The sequence below is a fragment of the Artemia franciscana genome, chromosome 15 (assembly GCF_032884065.1).
Source record: "Artemia franciscana chromosome 15, ASM3288406v1, whole genome shotgun sequence".
NCBI lineage: Eukaryota > Metazoa > Arthropoda > Branchiopoda > Anostraca > Artemiidae > Artemia > Artemia franciscana.
In genome coordinates, this window is record NC_088877.1 from 36,560,777 (window position 1) to 36,574,678 (window position 13,902).

General features: G+C 39.0%; 1 protein-coding gene and 1 long non-coding RNA gene across 2 annotated transcripts in view; one reads left to right on the top strand and one right to left on the bottom strand.

The window, feature by feature from the left end:
* LOC136036417 (inositol polyphosphate 4-phosphatase type II-like) overlaps positions 1–5,116 on the bottom strand; it is a 46,665-nt gene extending 41,549 nt beyond the window's left edge. The window contains exon 1 of the mRNA XM_065718634.1: positions 3,799–5,116. Within this exon, the coding sequence (XP_065574706.1) occupies positions 3,799–4,010 (212 nt within the window). The 5' untranslated portion in view covers positions 4,011–5,116. The remainder of the gene's footprint in view (positions 1–3,798) is intronic.
* The window catches only part of LOC136036422 (uncharacterized), a 59,388-nt gene that overhangs the window by 33,938 nt on the left and 11,548 nt on the right, over positions 1–13,902 (top strand). The gene's annotated exons all lie outside the window — the stretch shown is intronic.

The window sequence follows — 13,902 nt, forward strand, 5'->3', positions numbered from 1 at the left end:
CCAGGGACTTCTTGCTGTCCGGTTCTAAGCCGGCTTAAGCGCTTCGGTGTAGACTTGAGAAGATATGTTGGTCCCCATCCTGCACTGGTATCCGGGATCACTGCTTTTCTTGAGGCCAAAATAATTTCAAAGATTTAAAGAACATGAAAATTGGAACTTGGAATGTTACGACGTTAAAAAATGACTATCGCATCGACATTTTGACTGACGAATTCAGACGGTTTGAACTGGATTTATTAGGAGTTTCAGAAACTCATATCCCAGGGGTAGGAAGCATGAAATTAGGTGACATAGAATTTGTTTACTCAGGAAGGAAGGATGGGGTACATAGACAGGGAGTAGGGCTCATGATGAATAAGGAAGCTGCTAAGTCTTGTTTAGGCTGGGAAGGTATTAATAATAGAATACTAATTGCTCATTTTATGACTAAAAAGTTTAGGGTATCAGTTATAGTAGTATATGCCCCCATTGAACCAACTGATGGAGATACTAGTGACTCAGATGAATTTTACTTACAGTTACAGGAGCAAATAGACAGGGTACCAGGTAGAAATATGGTGTTTTTGCTAGGAGATTTTAATGCCCAGGTTGGTAGAAATAGGGATAGATGGTATCCTAGCCTAGGTAATTTTGGTGTAGGAAAAGAAAACAGTAATGGCTATAGGCTTTTGCAATTTTGTAGGTATAACAACCTAGTTATAACCAATACGGTGTTTGGTCACAAAATGGCCCATAAGTTGACATGGTATTCACGTGATGGTAAGACAGCAAACCTTATTGATTATGTTATTGTAAACAGAAGACTAGCAGGATCAATACAAGATACTAGGGTGTATAGGAGTGCCGTTATTGATGTTAAAAGTAAAGATCACCATCTAGTAGTGTCTAAGGTTAATTTAAAGCTGAAATTTCGGAAGAGTAACTCCCTCCCGGAAAGTTATGATGTTGGTAGACTTCAGGATGAAAATTTGAGAAAAAAATTCCAGGAACAGTTGAGTACTAAACTTGAGGGTTTAAAATTTGACAATGTGGAAGATGGATGGAATAATTTCAGAAAAACAATTTGTGAAGTTGCTGATGGTGTCCTAGGGAAGAGTGCTAAGACAGCAACTAGGAATATTAGTGAAAAAGCTTTAGGTTTAATAGAGAGTAGAAGGGGTTTGTATAAGAATTATCTGAGCGATAGGTCGTATGAAAACAAAAGGAATGTAAAGAAAGTGGAGAAAGCATTAAAATATGAACTAAGGAGATGTGAAATGGAGGCGATGCATAAAATTGCTGAGGATCTGGAAGATGCGGCTAGACGGCATAATAGTAAAATATTATACTGGCATGTTAATAAATTGAAAGGGAGTAGCCGATCCGGACTAGTCCCAGTTAAAGATAGAAATGGGGTCACAATTAGTGATAAGGAAAAAGTTAAAGAAAGATGGGTGGAACATTTTGAGAATGTGTTAAACCGAGATACAGTTGCAGGAAAAGATATAGATGAAAATGAAAAAGTTTGTGATACCTTGGATGTGAAGGAAGATTTGTTTAGTGAGGAAGAATTAGCGACAGTACTAGAAGGATTAAAAAATAATAAGGCCCCAGGTGCTGATAGTATGATTAATGAGTTCCTTAAATATGGTGGCTCTGAGGTTAGGAATAAGCTACTGAAGATTATGAACATGATTTTTGAAAAAGGGGAAGTACCCAATGATTTTAGGAAAACCTTAATTAAACCACTGTATAAGAAAGGTGACAAGAGTGAATGTCGGAATTATCGAGGCATTAGTCTGGTCTCTGTAGGTAGCAAATTACTGAGTAATATGATACTTTTTAGACTGAGACATGCTGTAGACAAAGTTTTAAGGGAAGAACAATGCGGTTTTAGAAAATGTAGAGGATGTGTCGACCATGTTTTCACTCTTAGGTTAATAATTGAGAAGTCCCTTCGTTGTCAAACACCTTTGGTCCTTAGTTTTATCGATTATGAGCAAGCTTTCGATTCTGTTGATAGAACAGCGTTAACGAAGGTCTTATCGTTATATGGTATACCAGAAAAATACATTAAAGTGATTTGCGCTATGTACGAGAATAATACTGCTGCGGTTAAGGTAGGAAATGAGGTTAGCAACTGGTTTTGTATTAAATCAGGAGTTAAGCAGGGTTGTGTTCTATCCCCCTTTATATGGATCATTTTGATGGACTTCGTCTTAAGGAGCACAGGAAAGGCAATTGGAGACCATGGAATCAAATGGGGAGGAAGAACGCTCCTGGACTTAGATTATGCTGATGATTTAAGCATATTAGATGAAAGTGTGAGCAAAATGAATGAATTTTTAGAGGTTTTACGCGTTCAGGGTGCTAAAATAGGCTTGAAAATTAATGTTAAGAAGACTAAGTCACTAAGGTTAGGAATAAGTGAAGATGAACAGGTGACCTTAGGTAACGAAAAGATTGATCAGGTTGGGAGCTTCAGTTACCTTGGTAGTATTATTAGTAAAGATGGTGGGAGCAGTGAAGATGTTAAAAGTAGAATAGCTAAAGCTCAGGGTGTTTTTTCACAGTTAAAAAAAGTTTGGAAGAATAGAAAGATAAGCCTACAAACCAAGATTAGAATATTGGAAGCTACAGTGATGACAGTGGTCAAATATGGCTCTGAAGCATGGACACTCCGAAAAGCAGATGAAAATTTACTAGATGTTTTCCAGAGAAATTGCCTACGGATTGTTCTGGGTACCCGGCTGACTGACCGTATTTCAAACAGTAGGTTGTACGAAAAGTGTGGTTCAATCCCGCTTTCTGGGGCTATAATGAAAGAAAGGTTGAGATGGCTAGGCCACGTTCTACGGATGAAGGATGACAGATTACCGAAGATTGTCTTTTTTGGCCAACCGTCTGGGCTACACGGAAAGCAGGTCGTCCTTGTCTGGGTTGGGAGGATGTCATAAATAAGGATTTAAAGGAAATGGGAACTTCCTGGGAGGGTGTAAAGAGGGAGGCTTTAAATAGATTAGGTTGGAGGAGGAGCGTGCGTAGCTGTGTTGGCCTCAGGCGGCTTGGTGCTGCAGTGAGTTATTAGTAGTAGTAGTAGTAGTTTATACGTCAAAAAATCAGCGACACTAGCTTCGAACGTCATTAGCCTTAAGGATAACTCAAGCAACCTTTATACTTTAATAGCAACTGTGATTCTTTGAACGTTCTGAGGTCTTTTACACATTCATACCACTAGCCTACTGATAATATTTACTACCTGAGGTCTTTTTACACATTTATAGAATTAGTGATACTTAGAACGTCCTGAGGTCTTTTACACATTCATAGCATTTGTGATACTTTGAACAGCCTGAGGTCTTTTAAACATTCATAGGATTAATGATACTTTGGACGTCCTTAGAACTTTTAGACATTCATAGCATTAGTAAAACTTTGAAGATCTCGAGGTCTGTTATGTGTCAATAGTATTAGTGATACCATGGACAAACACAGGTCCTTCTTACTTCAATAGTACTAGAGACTTTTACGTTTAAATATCATTTTTCTAAGAATGTCAAGCCCTCAGTGTGCCAGGCTATTTATTTGTGTATATACTTGTTTGACAGGCCCATCTAGCATCTCTTGACTCTTTACGTGAGTGACGTCATTACTTATCTTCACAAATTTATATGATCCTATCGACATCGGCACAGCAGCTTTTGTTTTAATCATTCTCTCTCTTTACAGTTCGTTTGGTTTTGTTTTTTATTTACTGTTTTCGTATTATATGGTCTTTAATCGAAACCCCTTTCCGTCAAGACCCTTAGTGATACTTACTTTAAAAGACCTCCACCCTTGAATCCAAGACTAGCTGCAGTGAAGGCACCAGCAGTAACAATGTCAAGGGAAGAAGATCTTCGGAGACTGTCATTATTTGCAAAGAAGCGCTGCACATGAAGATTCACAGGGAGAAAAAGCGTTTCATGATTAGTCTTGTGCAAACTTTTGCGAAAGAAAATCCCTAAAAGTAGTAAAAAAGTCAATTTCATAAAAGTAAACAAAATGAAAATGGATCGGTATTACTTGTTTAAGGGGTTCACATGAAAATTCACATAGAGAAAAAGTGTGCCATGATTCGTCTTTGGCGTACTTTTGCAAATGAAATCCCTAATAGTATAAAGCCAATAGAATAAAAGTAAAAAATTGAACGTTCTATCATTACTTGCGACAACGTGCTGCCCATGAAGATTCACAGGAAGAAAAATGAACTAAAGACAGTTTTATACAATCCTAATAAGCGGGAGGGGGATTAATGCCAGGTTTCCTTCTCACTCAATTGGACTATCTGTTTTGACCTTTTCTAGAATTAGTCATGACTTGATACCCACAACTATTCCATTTTAATTGTCATTCCTTAATGTCATGATTGGTCTTGTTCGTACTTTTACGAAGAGAAATTCCTAATAATAGTGTAAAGTCAAAGGAATAAAAGTAAATGAAACTAGACCTACGTTGCCTGAACAACGTGAAGTGTTGCGGCAACCTTTGTCCAGCTTTGTCGAATAAAGTGTTGCGAGAGCAAAACTTTGGTTTTGTTTCTTTGCTATCGGTTAAACGCTGAAGTTAGCCTATCGAAGCTTTTAAAATGTTATGTTCAAAGAAGAACGCGAACAGTAATCACATGATCAAAGGCTATTTCTCAGCGTTGAAAAAAAACAACAATAACAAAAGAATATCGAAAGAAGGGACTAAATTGATTTTGCAGCCAGTTGAACTTTATCCTTTTCAATCGTAGACATCGTGACAGATGAAAGCTTAGAAGAATATCTTACATGATCCAGTTGGTATTATAAAGCTACCTGTAACTTTTCAGGATCGAAATATTATAAATTACACTATTAATTACTAGCTGTTGGTGTGGGGGCACACCAACACCTAGTTAGTGGGGGCACTTGGCAACCTCCCAAGCCCCTCCCGCGCGCGTTAGTCCTTACGCGCCATGTTAGTTGTGTCCCTGTGTCCCACCTGTGAATATAACAAACATGCATTCATACAACTTATTTTTATAAAGATAGATAGATATGCATATACACTATAAATTGACTACGTAAAACTTGCAAATATACCACGCTGTCCCATTGTCTGTGCACATAAGTAGATTATCAGGTTTCCCAACCCTCGAACACGCAACATACAATTGTCCATCGGAAAAACAATCTGTATTAATATCTATACCGCATTTTTTAATGATTGCCCTTGAGCTTTGTTGATGGTGATTGCAAATGCTATCGAATTGGAAATTGCAATCTTTTAAATTGAAAAAGCAGATCCGTTGGAATCCTGGGAATGCGAGGAATAAGAACAGCCTCACCCTCAGAAGGCCCTGTCAAGATTGTTGCCTCTATTATGGTTTCCATCGTTTTTTTACGACAAGTCGCGTGCCATTTCAAAGCTTTGGTGGGCTAATATTTCGCAACAGTATTATTGGTACACCTATTTTTAGTTGTAGCGCGTGAAGTGGAAACCCTGGGAGATCCAGGGAATTTAAAAATTTAGATGGATAATTAACCGATTCATTAGGTTCCAGAACTGTGTCGACTGACTTGTAAATGACTGCCTGGTCTCGAATCTTGGTCAAAATAATATTGTTGATTTCATGGACGTCTTTATTCTTGGCTGCCAGAATCGCTCGTTCATTTAGCCATTTACGATTTTTATAATTGGTTAGAATATTCGGAAATACCTTTTCAACCAATTCATTTTTGGACGTCACTAAATTTACAGAATTCAGCAGGCAGTTGTATACGTCCTGAAAAATATTTCACCAATCATCAGAGTCACCACAATCACACATATTTACAGCTAATGGCATTATCTCTTTGAGCCTCAGGCCTGTTTTCATGTTGTTCTTGTGATTCCTGGGCACGCTTTCTTTTGGCATTATTTCTTTGAGCCGCAAGTCTGTTTACACGTTGTCCTTGTGATTCTTCAACAAGCTTTCCTTTCTTACTTTCTCTTTTAACCGCAAGCCTTTTGGCGTAAACTCTTTGAGCAGCTTCCTCAGCTATGTCTTCTGCCATTGTAGGATTTTTACTAAAATTTCTCGCACGATTTGATTCCTCGGTTCTTTCTTCAGCCATTGTAGGATCCTTATAATGACGTCAGTACAAAATATTACACTGGCATGTTAATAAATTGAGAGGGAGTAGGTAATCCGGGCTTGTCCTAGTTATGACAGGAACGGGATGGGCTGAACATTTTGAGAATGTGATACAGCTGCCGAGATGTGGCTGCATAATAGTCAGAGCGCCAGATTCTGTATCGTGCACCCACCCATGCCGGAAGGTACAAAAATGCTGAGGACGGATCCTAGGGTAGTCGACCATGCTGAAAACGAATATCGTAGGGCGCATGTTCGCCGTTGGGGCGTTTCTGAGATATAGGCCAAAAACGCCAAATTTAGCCTATAACTAAGTGTGACGATTCAGGATTTTTTGCGACTAATTGGGTTGAGGAATCTGGCGTAATGTTATATCAATCGAAAGAAGAGATCTAGATCTACAAGATTATGATTTTTAAATTAAAAAAAAAAAACACTATTTTTTTCTCTATTTACTGCAGTTTCAAAATAAGTGCTGTAAAATTCAACAAATATCTTACAGAAAGGCTAAAAACTTGAAATTTCTTCAAGATAACAAATATTTTTTTCATATTCGAAAAGAAAGCGCATTCAATTCCGTACAATTTGAGATAAAAACATATAAACTATTTTTATTTTTAAAAGGTCTGCGATTTTTTTTGTAGTGTCACTGAAATGATCACTAGCCGTATCGTGAAAAGGGACATATTTTTTTTTCTTCAAAGGGTAGGAGTACTTCAAACTTCCTAACTTTTTAAAATGTTTACTAAAAAAAGTGTTTTTTTTGTTTTTTATAAAATGAACGAATATGTTTTCTGGTGTACTAAGGCGTCTGCAATTACCTTTTTGGGACCTGATTTGCCAGTAATACGACTGAGCTATTTACTACATAAAAGAATTCTACTTTACAGATGGATTAGGTCAACGCATTGGAGTTGTCTTACTCGGCCTGCCCGTAAAATTGCGTAACAGTAACTGATTAGGGACTTGTTGTAATCAAAAGTAAAAGGTATCAAATAAAATTTTCACAAATATTCCTCATTTTCTTCTTCCAAGAATTCAGATGGGGCAAGGTCAGACTCCCTTCATGCCCTCCTCGTTCCGCGGCAGGAGCATAAGCTGCAGCATCCTTTCATTTTTGAGCAGCGACAGTCTTTCCTGCATCTTCCACTTTTGCATCTGCAGTAAGATTCCAGGCTTGATGCTTCTTTACAGTTTGAGACGACCGCATCTACTCCCCCTTCAGCCATCTTCCATCCAAGGAGAAGTGGATCTGGAATGCTCGGCCGAGCCTGTACTGACGACAAGATTATCCATGTAGCGAATATGGCTCTTCGTATGCATGGCTCGAAGGTGTCGTCAGCAGGTGGAAGTCTTTTCACATCTTGTTTCTGGCGCCGAATGTAAGCCCTTACACTGGCCAGTGAATTGAATCCGGCCTGTTTACCGTACTGTTTACAATGACCAGGAATTTTGATAGGTCGTAAAATTCTCTAAACGCGTCGACTGAAAGCTTAACTTCTGCATCCTTGATCTGCTCCGTCACAGACACCATTTTGAGGCAAAAGTTGGGGACACCGCGGTCTGGTAAAGTTGGACAGCAGCCACGCTTGACCAGAGACACTTTGAATCTCTCCTTGAACCCACCTGAGAGAAAAAGGTTGAGTGCGCTCGGAAGCTGATCACTCATCTGCTCCCAGGTTTCATACAAAATTTCGAGGAACCGGCTTTCAGACGCTGAGCTCGCAAGTACAGCATCCCATTCTTCAATTGTGCTAAGAGCGGAAATCTGGAGGTTCTTCCCTTTCCCTCGTTGGAGTCTGCATGCTGATTTCAAGGAGATCAATTCTCCGGTGTCCGTGAGCTTCCCAAACAGCCCGTTGTACCGATATGCGACAATCTGGACTTCAGAAATACCCGCTGGAAGATAATTCAGCAATGATAGACATTGCTGAATTATGCGACAAGCTTGCTTTGCGACTAGCTTGGAAGCTTACCGTATTTGGTATTAATAAATAAATAAATAAATAGAAGCAATCTTTCCGCGAAGGATTTGACTGTTTCAGACCTGGCAGGCCGATATGACCTTATCTTGGACATTAGGTCAATGATGTGTACTTTAGCTGATGTTGTTTCTTTGGATTTCAAAGTGGCTGGCCAAGCTGAAAGTCCTCCTTTTTTTCTTAGCCAGTTCAACAGCAAAGCTTTGTTCCCCGCCCTCATTTTTCAGCCAGAGGATGTCTTGGTTGTTTGTTGCGGAAGATGTTCAAAAATAGATGGAGGGAAAGGAAGAATCTCTTTTGTGTGGATCTTTGCAACGGCTTTCTTCATTTCTTCGCCGTAGCTCAACTGAGCAGTATGATTCTCTTCAAGGCTGTTACTTCAGAGCTCAGGAGATCGGTTTTAGGGACATCATTCACTTTCTGAGTTCTCTATGAAGGGAAAGTTCGGAGTACAACCTTTTTCACATCTTCTTTCCTGTTGCACAGAAAGTCCTCAACCACCTCTTTTCCTTTTGTGGCTACGCAAGTAATATCAGAAACAATCTTCTCATCGTCCATAACTTCTGACGTCACAATATCCACTAGGTCGAGGTCCACTCTGCTGAACGGATTGCCACATGTAGTGAAAATGTCTCGAACTCTACCTCGTGAAAGTTGTAATTGCGTTGTCGTCGACTGATTGTCTTCGTGATATTTCAGTGTCTCGTTGACTACTTGCAGGAAACCATTGCTGATGGCAGCGGAAATCAGTAAGGTAAGAATGCAAGCTTTAGTCTGTCTCTCATCCATTTGTTCTCCTATTATTCCGGCCGTCGTCTTTGCATCCTTGTTCACTGTACATTCCGGTATCTGATCGGAACAGGTGGCCGTAAACCTGGTGTGCGTTCTCTTCACTGCGAAGTATCCTTTCATGAGCCTTCTGTGTACATCAGCAAAGGTTTGTGGTAAACTTCGTATGTCATATAGGTACTATATGAGACATCTTGTATACTAGGATGATCAGCCACCGCCATGTATGGCAACATCCGAGAAGTTGCTGTCAAATGAGACTCCCAGTCACAGTCTCGTTCAGCATGATTGAGTAGCATCGCTATTTCAAGTATTTCCAAGAACTACCGCCAGAAAGCAAACGTGGGTGACGCATTTCGAAGGGTTTTGAAGGCATTCATTAAGAAAGCAAAAGTGATTAAGGTTTCGTTTGCCTTCTGAAGTGCAATTCGCGCGTTAGCACCGTTTGCCAATGAAATCCTGAATAACTCTATGGCACTCAGTGCTGTCACTTACTTGAAGTACTTTTACTTGAAGTACTACTTAAGTAAAATTTTCCATTACTTGCACTTATACTTAAGTAAAAATTCTACGGTGTACTTAATACTTGATACTTAAGTAAGATTACGAAATACTTATTACTTAAGATACTTTTAATGTACTTGTTTTTCAAATACTTTACCTTTGACAAGAAAATTTTGTGTGTGTGTGCTTTGGCAATGTACAAGAAAGCATTACTTTTAGATTTAGAGCAAACTCAGATATTGCTTTTGTGTGTGTGTGCTTTGGCAATGTACAAGAAAACATTACCCTTTAGATTTAGAGTAAACTCAGATATAGCTCCATGCCCTATTTCTGGATATGAAATATGGTATTTGTTTTTGACAAAAAAAATTATAGTATGATTAACACTTGGTTTGATTTTTGTTTAAAAGTTATATAAAAAAGAAAATTGAAATTATTTCACAGTTCACTGGTCGACAGTGAGCTAAAATCCCTTGTTTTGTGCTAAATGTTGCATACTGTAGTCCATTTGGGCTTATATTTCTGACATTAGTGTTTTAAGTTTTGTCACCTCGTCAACTAAACCAGATTTCTACCATTTAATCATCTTCAGGACCATGTTATTGGTAAAACTACTGAAGCTATGAACCTTTGCCCATCTAAATGTTGTCTGCAATAAACAAGCCTAGAGAATTCTAGCTGGATCCAATGCAGTGGTATTTTGTCAAATTCGTTCCAGCAAATTCAGGTATTCAGACGAATCTGACTTCAGATTTGTCACTCCATTCATAAGTTATAGGCCCTACCAAATTAAAAGAAGAGTAAACTTTCTTAAGACGTGAAACCCTCTCCCCCTCACCCTATTTGATAAAGGGGTTGTGATACCAGAGCTTGATATGAGCCCTGATCTTAGGCATCTTTGGTCTAGTTTTTATTTGGATCCGTTATTCCATTTGCCAGTTATACTAAATTAAACAAAAAACTTAAATTTTTCAGGAATTAAAAGTAACTCCCCCTTGTTAAATTTGAGCTAGGGTCTTTATCTCAAAACTTGGTTTGTCATGGTCTTAGGCCTCTTTGGTTCAATTTTCATTCAGATCACTTTAGTCGCAAATTACTCTGAATTAAACGAAAAACTGTTATTAGCAACTCTCCCTCTGTTTTATTTGAGCTAGGGTCTTCATCTTTGAACTTGATGTGTCTCATGATCCTTGGCACCAAATCTAGCCATCAAAATTTTCATCCAAATGCAACCAGCGGTTCTCCCCTTATATGTGATTACACAGACGGACGGACAGAAAGACAGACGGACGGACAGATTTTGAAACGTCTTAGGTAGCCGTGTTGACTCATTGAATTCAAAAAAAAGAAAACAATAGCATATCATCCTCCAGGCATCATCACCTATTTTGATAGTGGAAAATATCCATCAAGATAGGTTTTTGAGATCTGTCGCCCGTCTGTGCAATCGAGTATAGCGGGAGAACCGCCAGTCAGATTTGTATTAAGATTGAACTATTTGGATTAAAATTGAGCTTAATTAGGGCGATGGGGCTTTAAGTGTAAAAAAATTCGAGTTTTTCATTTAATTCACTGTAACTCGCAAATGGAGAGATGAATTTCGATGAAAATTGAATAGAGATGCCTAAGAGTATGATATGCATTGATTTCTGGGATGGAGACCCAAGCTTAATTAGGGTGTGGGGGAAGGGACTTTAAGTGCTAAAAAAGTTGAGTTTTTTGTTCGACTCAATTTAACTTGGGAATGAAGTAATGGATCTCAATGAAAGTCAAGCCAAAGATGCCAAAACCATAAGGCACATAATGTTTGGAGATGAAGACCCTAGCTTAATTAGGGGGAGGGGGCTTTAAGCACTAAAAAAAAGTTGAGTTTTTCATTTAATTCAGTATAACTTGCGAGAGATTGATGGATCTCAGTGAAGATTGAACAAAAGGTGCCTAAGACTGTGATAGGCATCAAATTTTGAGATGAAAACCCTAGCTCAAATAGAACGAGGGAGAGTGGGTTTTTAAGTGCTGAAAAAAGTCAAGCTTTTGGTTTATTTTAGTATAACTTGCGAATTGAGCAACGGATCCAAATGAAAGCTAGATCAATGATGACTAGGATCAAAGCTCATACCGAGCTCTGATATCACAAGCCCTATCTAAAATAGGGCGAGGGGGAGGGATTTTCAAGTTTCAAGAAAGTCGAGTTTTCCTTCAGTTTAGTAGGGCCTGTAACTACTTCCACCCATGGCTTGCCCAAAGCCTGGAAATAACCCTTTTCCAAAATAAGTCATACTGAAGCCAATCTTCAACCAAATATTTCATCCCCAGAGAAAAATTAATTTGTATGGCACTTGGTATTTACCAAGTGACATACAGTGATCACAAATTCTGTTGGTCTGTCAGTCCCGGTCTTGCTAGTTTTGGTCCTTCCAGATAAGCTAGGACAATGAAATTTGGCTGGTGTATCAGGGACCAGACCAGATTAAATTTGAAATAGTTGTTTCTTCGATGCGACCATCTGGGGGGGGGGGTGGAAGGACAAAAATTAGATCGGATCTTAATTAAATTTGATATTTAGAAGGATATCATGTCTCAGAGCTCTTATTTTAAATTTCTACTGGATCAGGTGACATTGGAGGGGGAAATCTAAAATCTTCGAAAATGCTTAGAGCGGAGGGATCGAGATGAAACATAGTGGTAAAAATAAGCACAAGTCCTATATACGTGATTGACATAAACAGAACAAATTCACTCTCTTTTGGGGAGTTGGGGGAGGGTTAATTCTGAAAAATTAGAAAAAACTAGGTATTTTAACTTACGAAGGAGTGATCAGATCTTGAATTTCATCGGATGAAATTTCATATTTAGAAAGATCTCGGAACTCGGATCTCATGTTTTAAATCCTGACCAGATCCAGTGTCATTGGAGGGATTTGGGGGGACCGGCAATCTTGGAAAACGCTTAGAGTGGATTGATCAGGATGAAACTTGGTGGGATGAATAAGCACACGTCCTAGATACGTGATTGACATAACTAAAATGGATTTGCTCTCTTTGGGGGAGTTGGAGGGGGTGTTAATTCGGAAAAATTACAAAAATTGAGGTATTTTTAACTTACGAAGGAGTGATCAGATCTTGAATTTCATCGGATGAAATTTCATATTTAGAAGGATCTCGGAACTCGGATCTCATGTTTTAAATCCCGACCGGATCCAGTGTCATTGGGGGGATTCGGGGGGGGGGGGCCGGAAATCTTGGAAAACGCATAGAGTGGAGTGATCAGGATGAAACTAGATGGGATGAATAAGCACAAATCTTAGATACGTGATTGACATAACTAAAATGGATTCGCTCTCTTTGGGGGAGTTGGAGGGGTTTTAATTCGGAAAAATTACAAAAATTGAGGTATTTTTAATTTAAGAGCGGTTGACCGTTCGTGAGGTATTTTTGAATTTGATATTAAGAAGGAACTCGTGTCTCAAATCTCTTATTTTAAGCCCCGACCAGTTCTGGTGACATTGGGGGAGAGTTGGAGGGGGAAACCGGAAATCCTTGGAAACACTTAGAGCGGAGAGATCGGGATGAAACCTGGTGGGCAGAATAAGCAAATGTCGTAGATACGTGATTGACGAAACCGGACTCGATACACTCTCTTTGAGGTAGTTAGGGGGGTCCAGTACTTCGGCGAGTTTTCTATTTCTGGACGTGCTAGGACAATGAAAATTGGTAGGCGTGTCAGGGACTTGCACAAATTAACTTGATAAAGTTGATTTCCCCGATTCAACCATCTGGGGGAGGGGGCTGAATGGATAGGAAAAATCAGAAAAATCAGGTATTATACTTGCGAGTGGGTGATCGGATCTTAATGAATTTTTATATTTAAAAGGACCTTGTGTCTCAGAGCTCTTATTTTAAATACCGACCGGCATTAAACCTCTGTTTTTTCTTTTAAATTAATCTATTGATTCTTATAATTTTGCTAGAGATCATGCCATATGAGCTCTTGGCTCTTCCGACCTCGTCACAAGTGCCATATGAGCTCTTAGCTCTTGTTTTATTCCTTTTTTATAAGAAGATTTTCGAATTAGTCTTATGGTTTTTGCCACTTCATGGCGTGAAAACTGCTGCTAGAAATAGATAGGTTGCAACTTCTGCCGTATTGTCTTCTAATTTATTTAAATGTGTGCTTGCATTGTGCCTGTGTCCCCTTAAAAGTTCTGTTTCTTACGGTAATATTGGTTTGTCTTCTGTTGCATATGCAGACGACGTTCTTCTTATTGCCTGGACTCGCTGTGGATTGCTTTCCAATTTTACTATATTAACCAATGAACTATCTAAGATGGGACTGTCAGTTCATGCGTCTAAATGCGAGTTTATTTGTTTTAATAGCCCTTATGCGGTCGCTCCATTCGTTGCTGGGACTGCAATTCTGCCATGTTCTTCTTTAGTTAGTTGGCTTGGTCTGTGTTTCGGTCCAACGCTTTCCACCACCTTTTCATCTCTAGTGAACCAAGCCGTA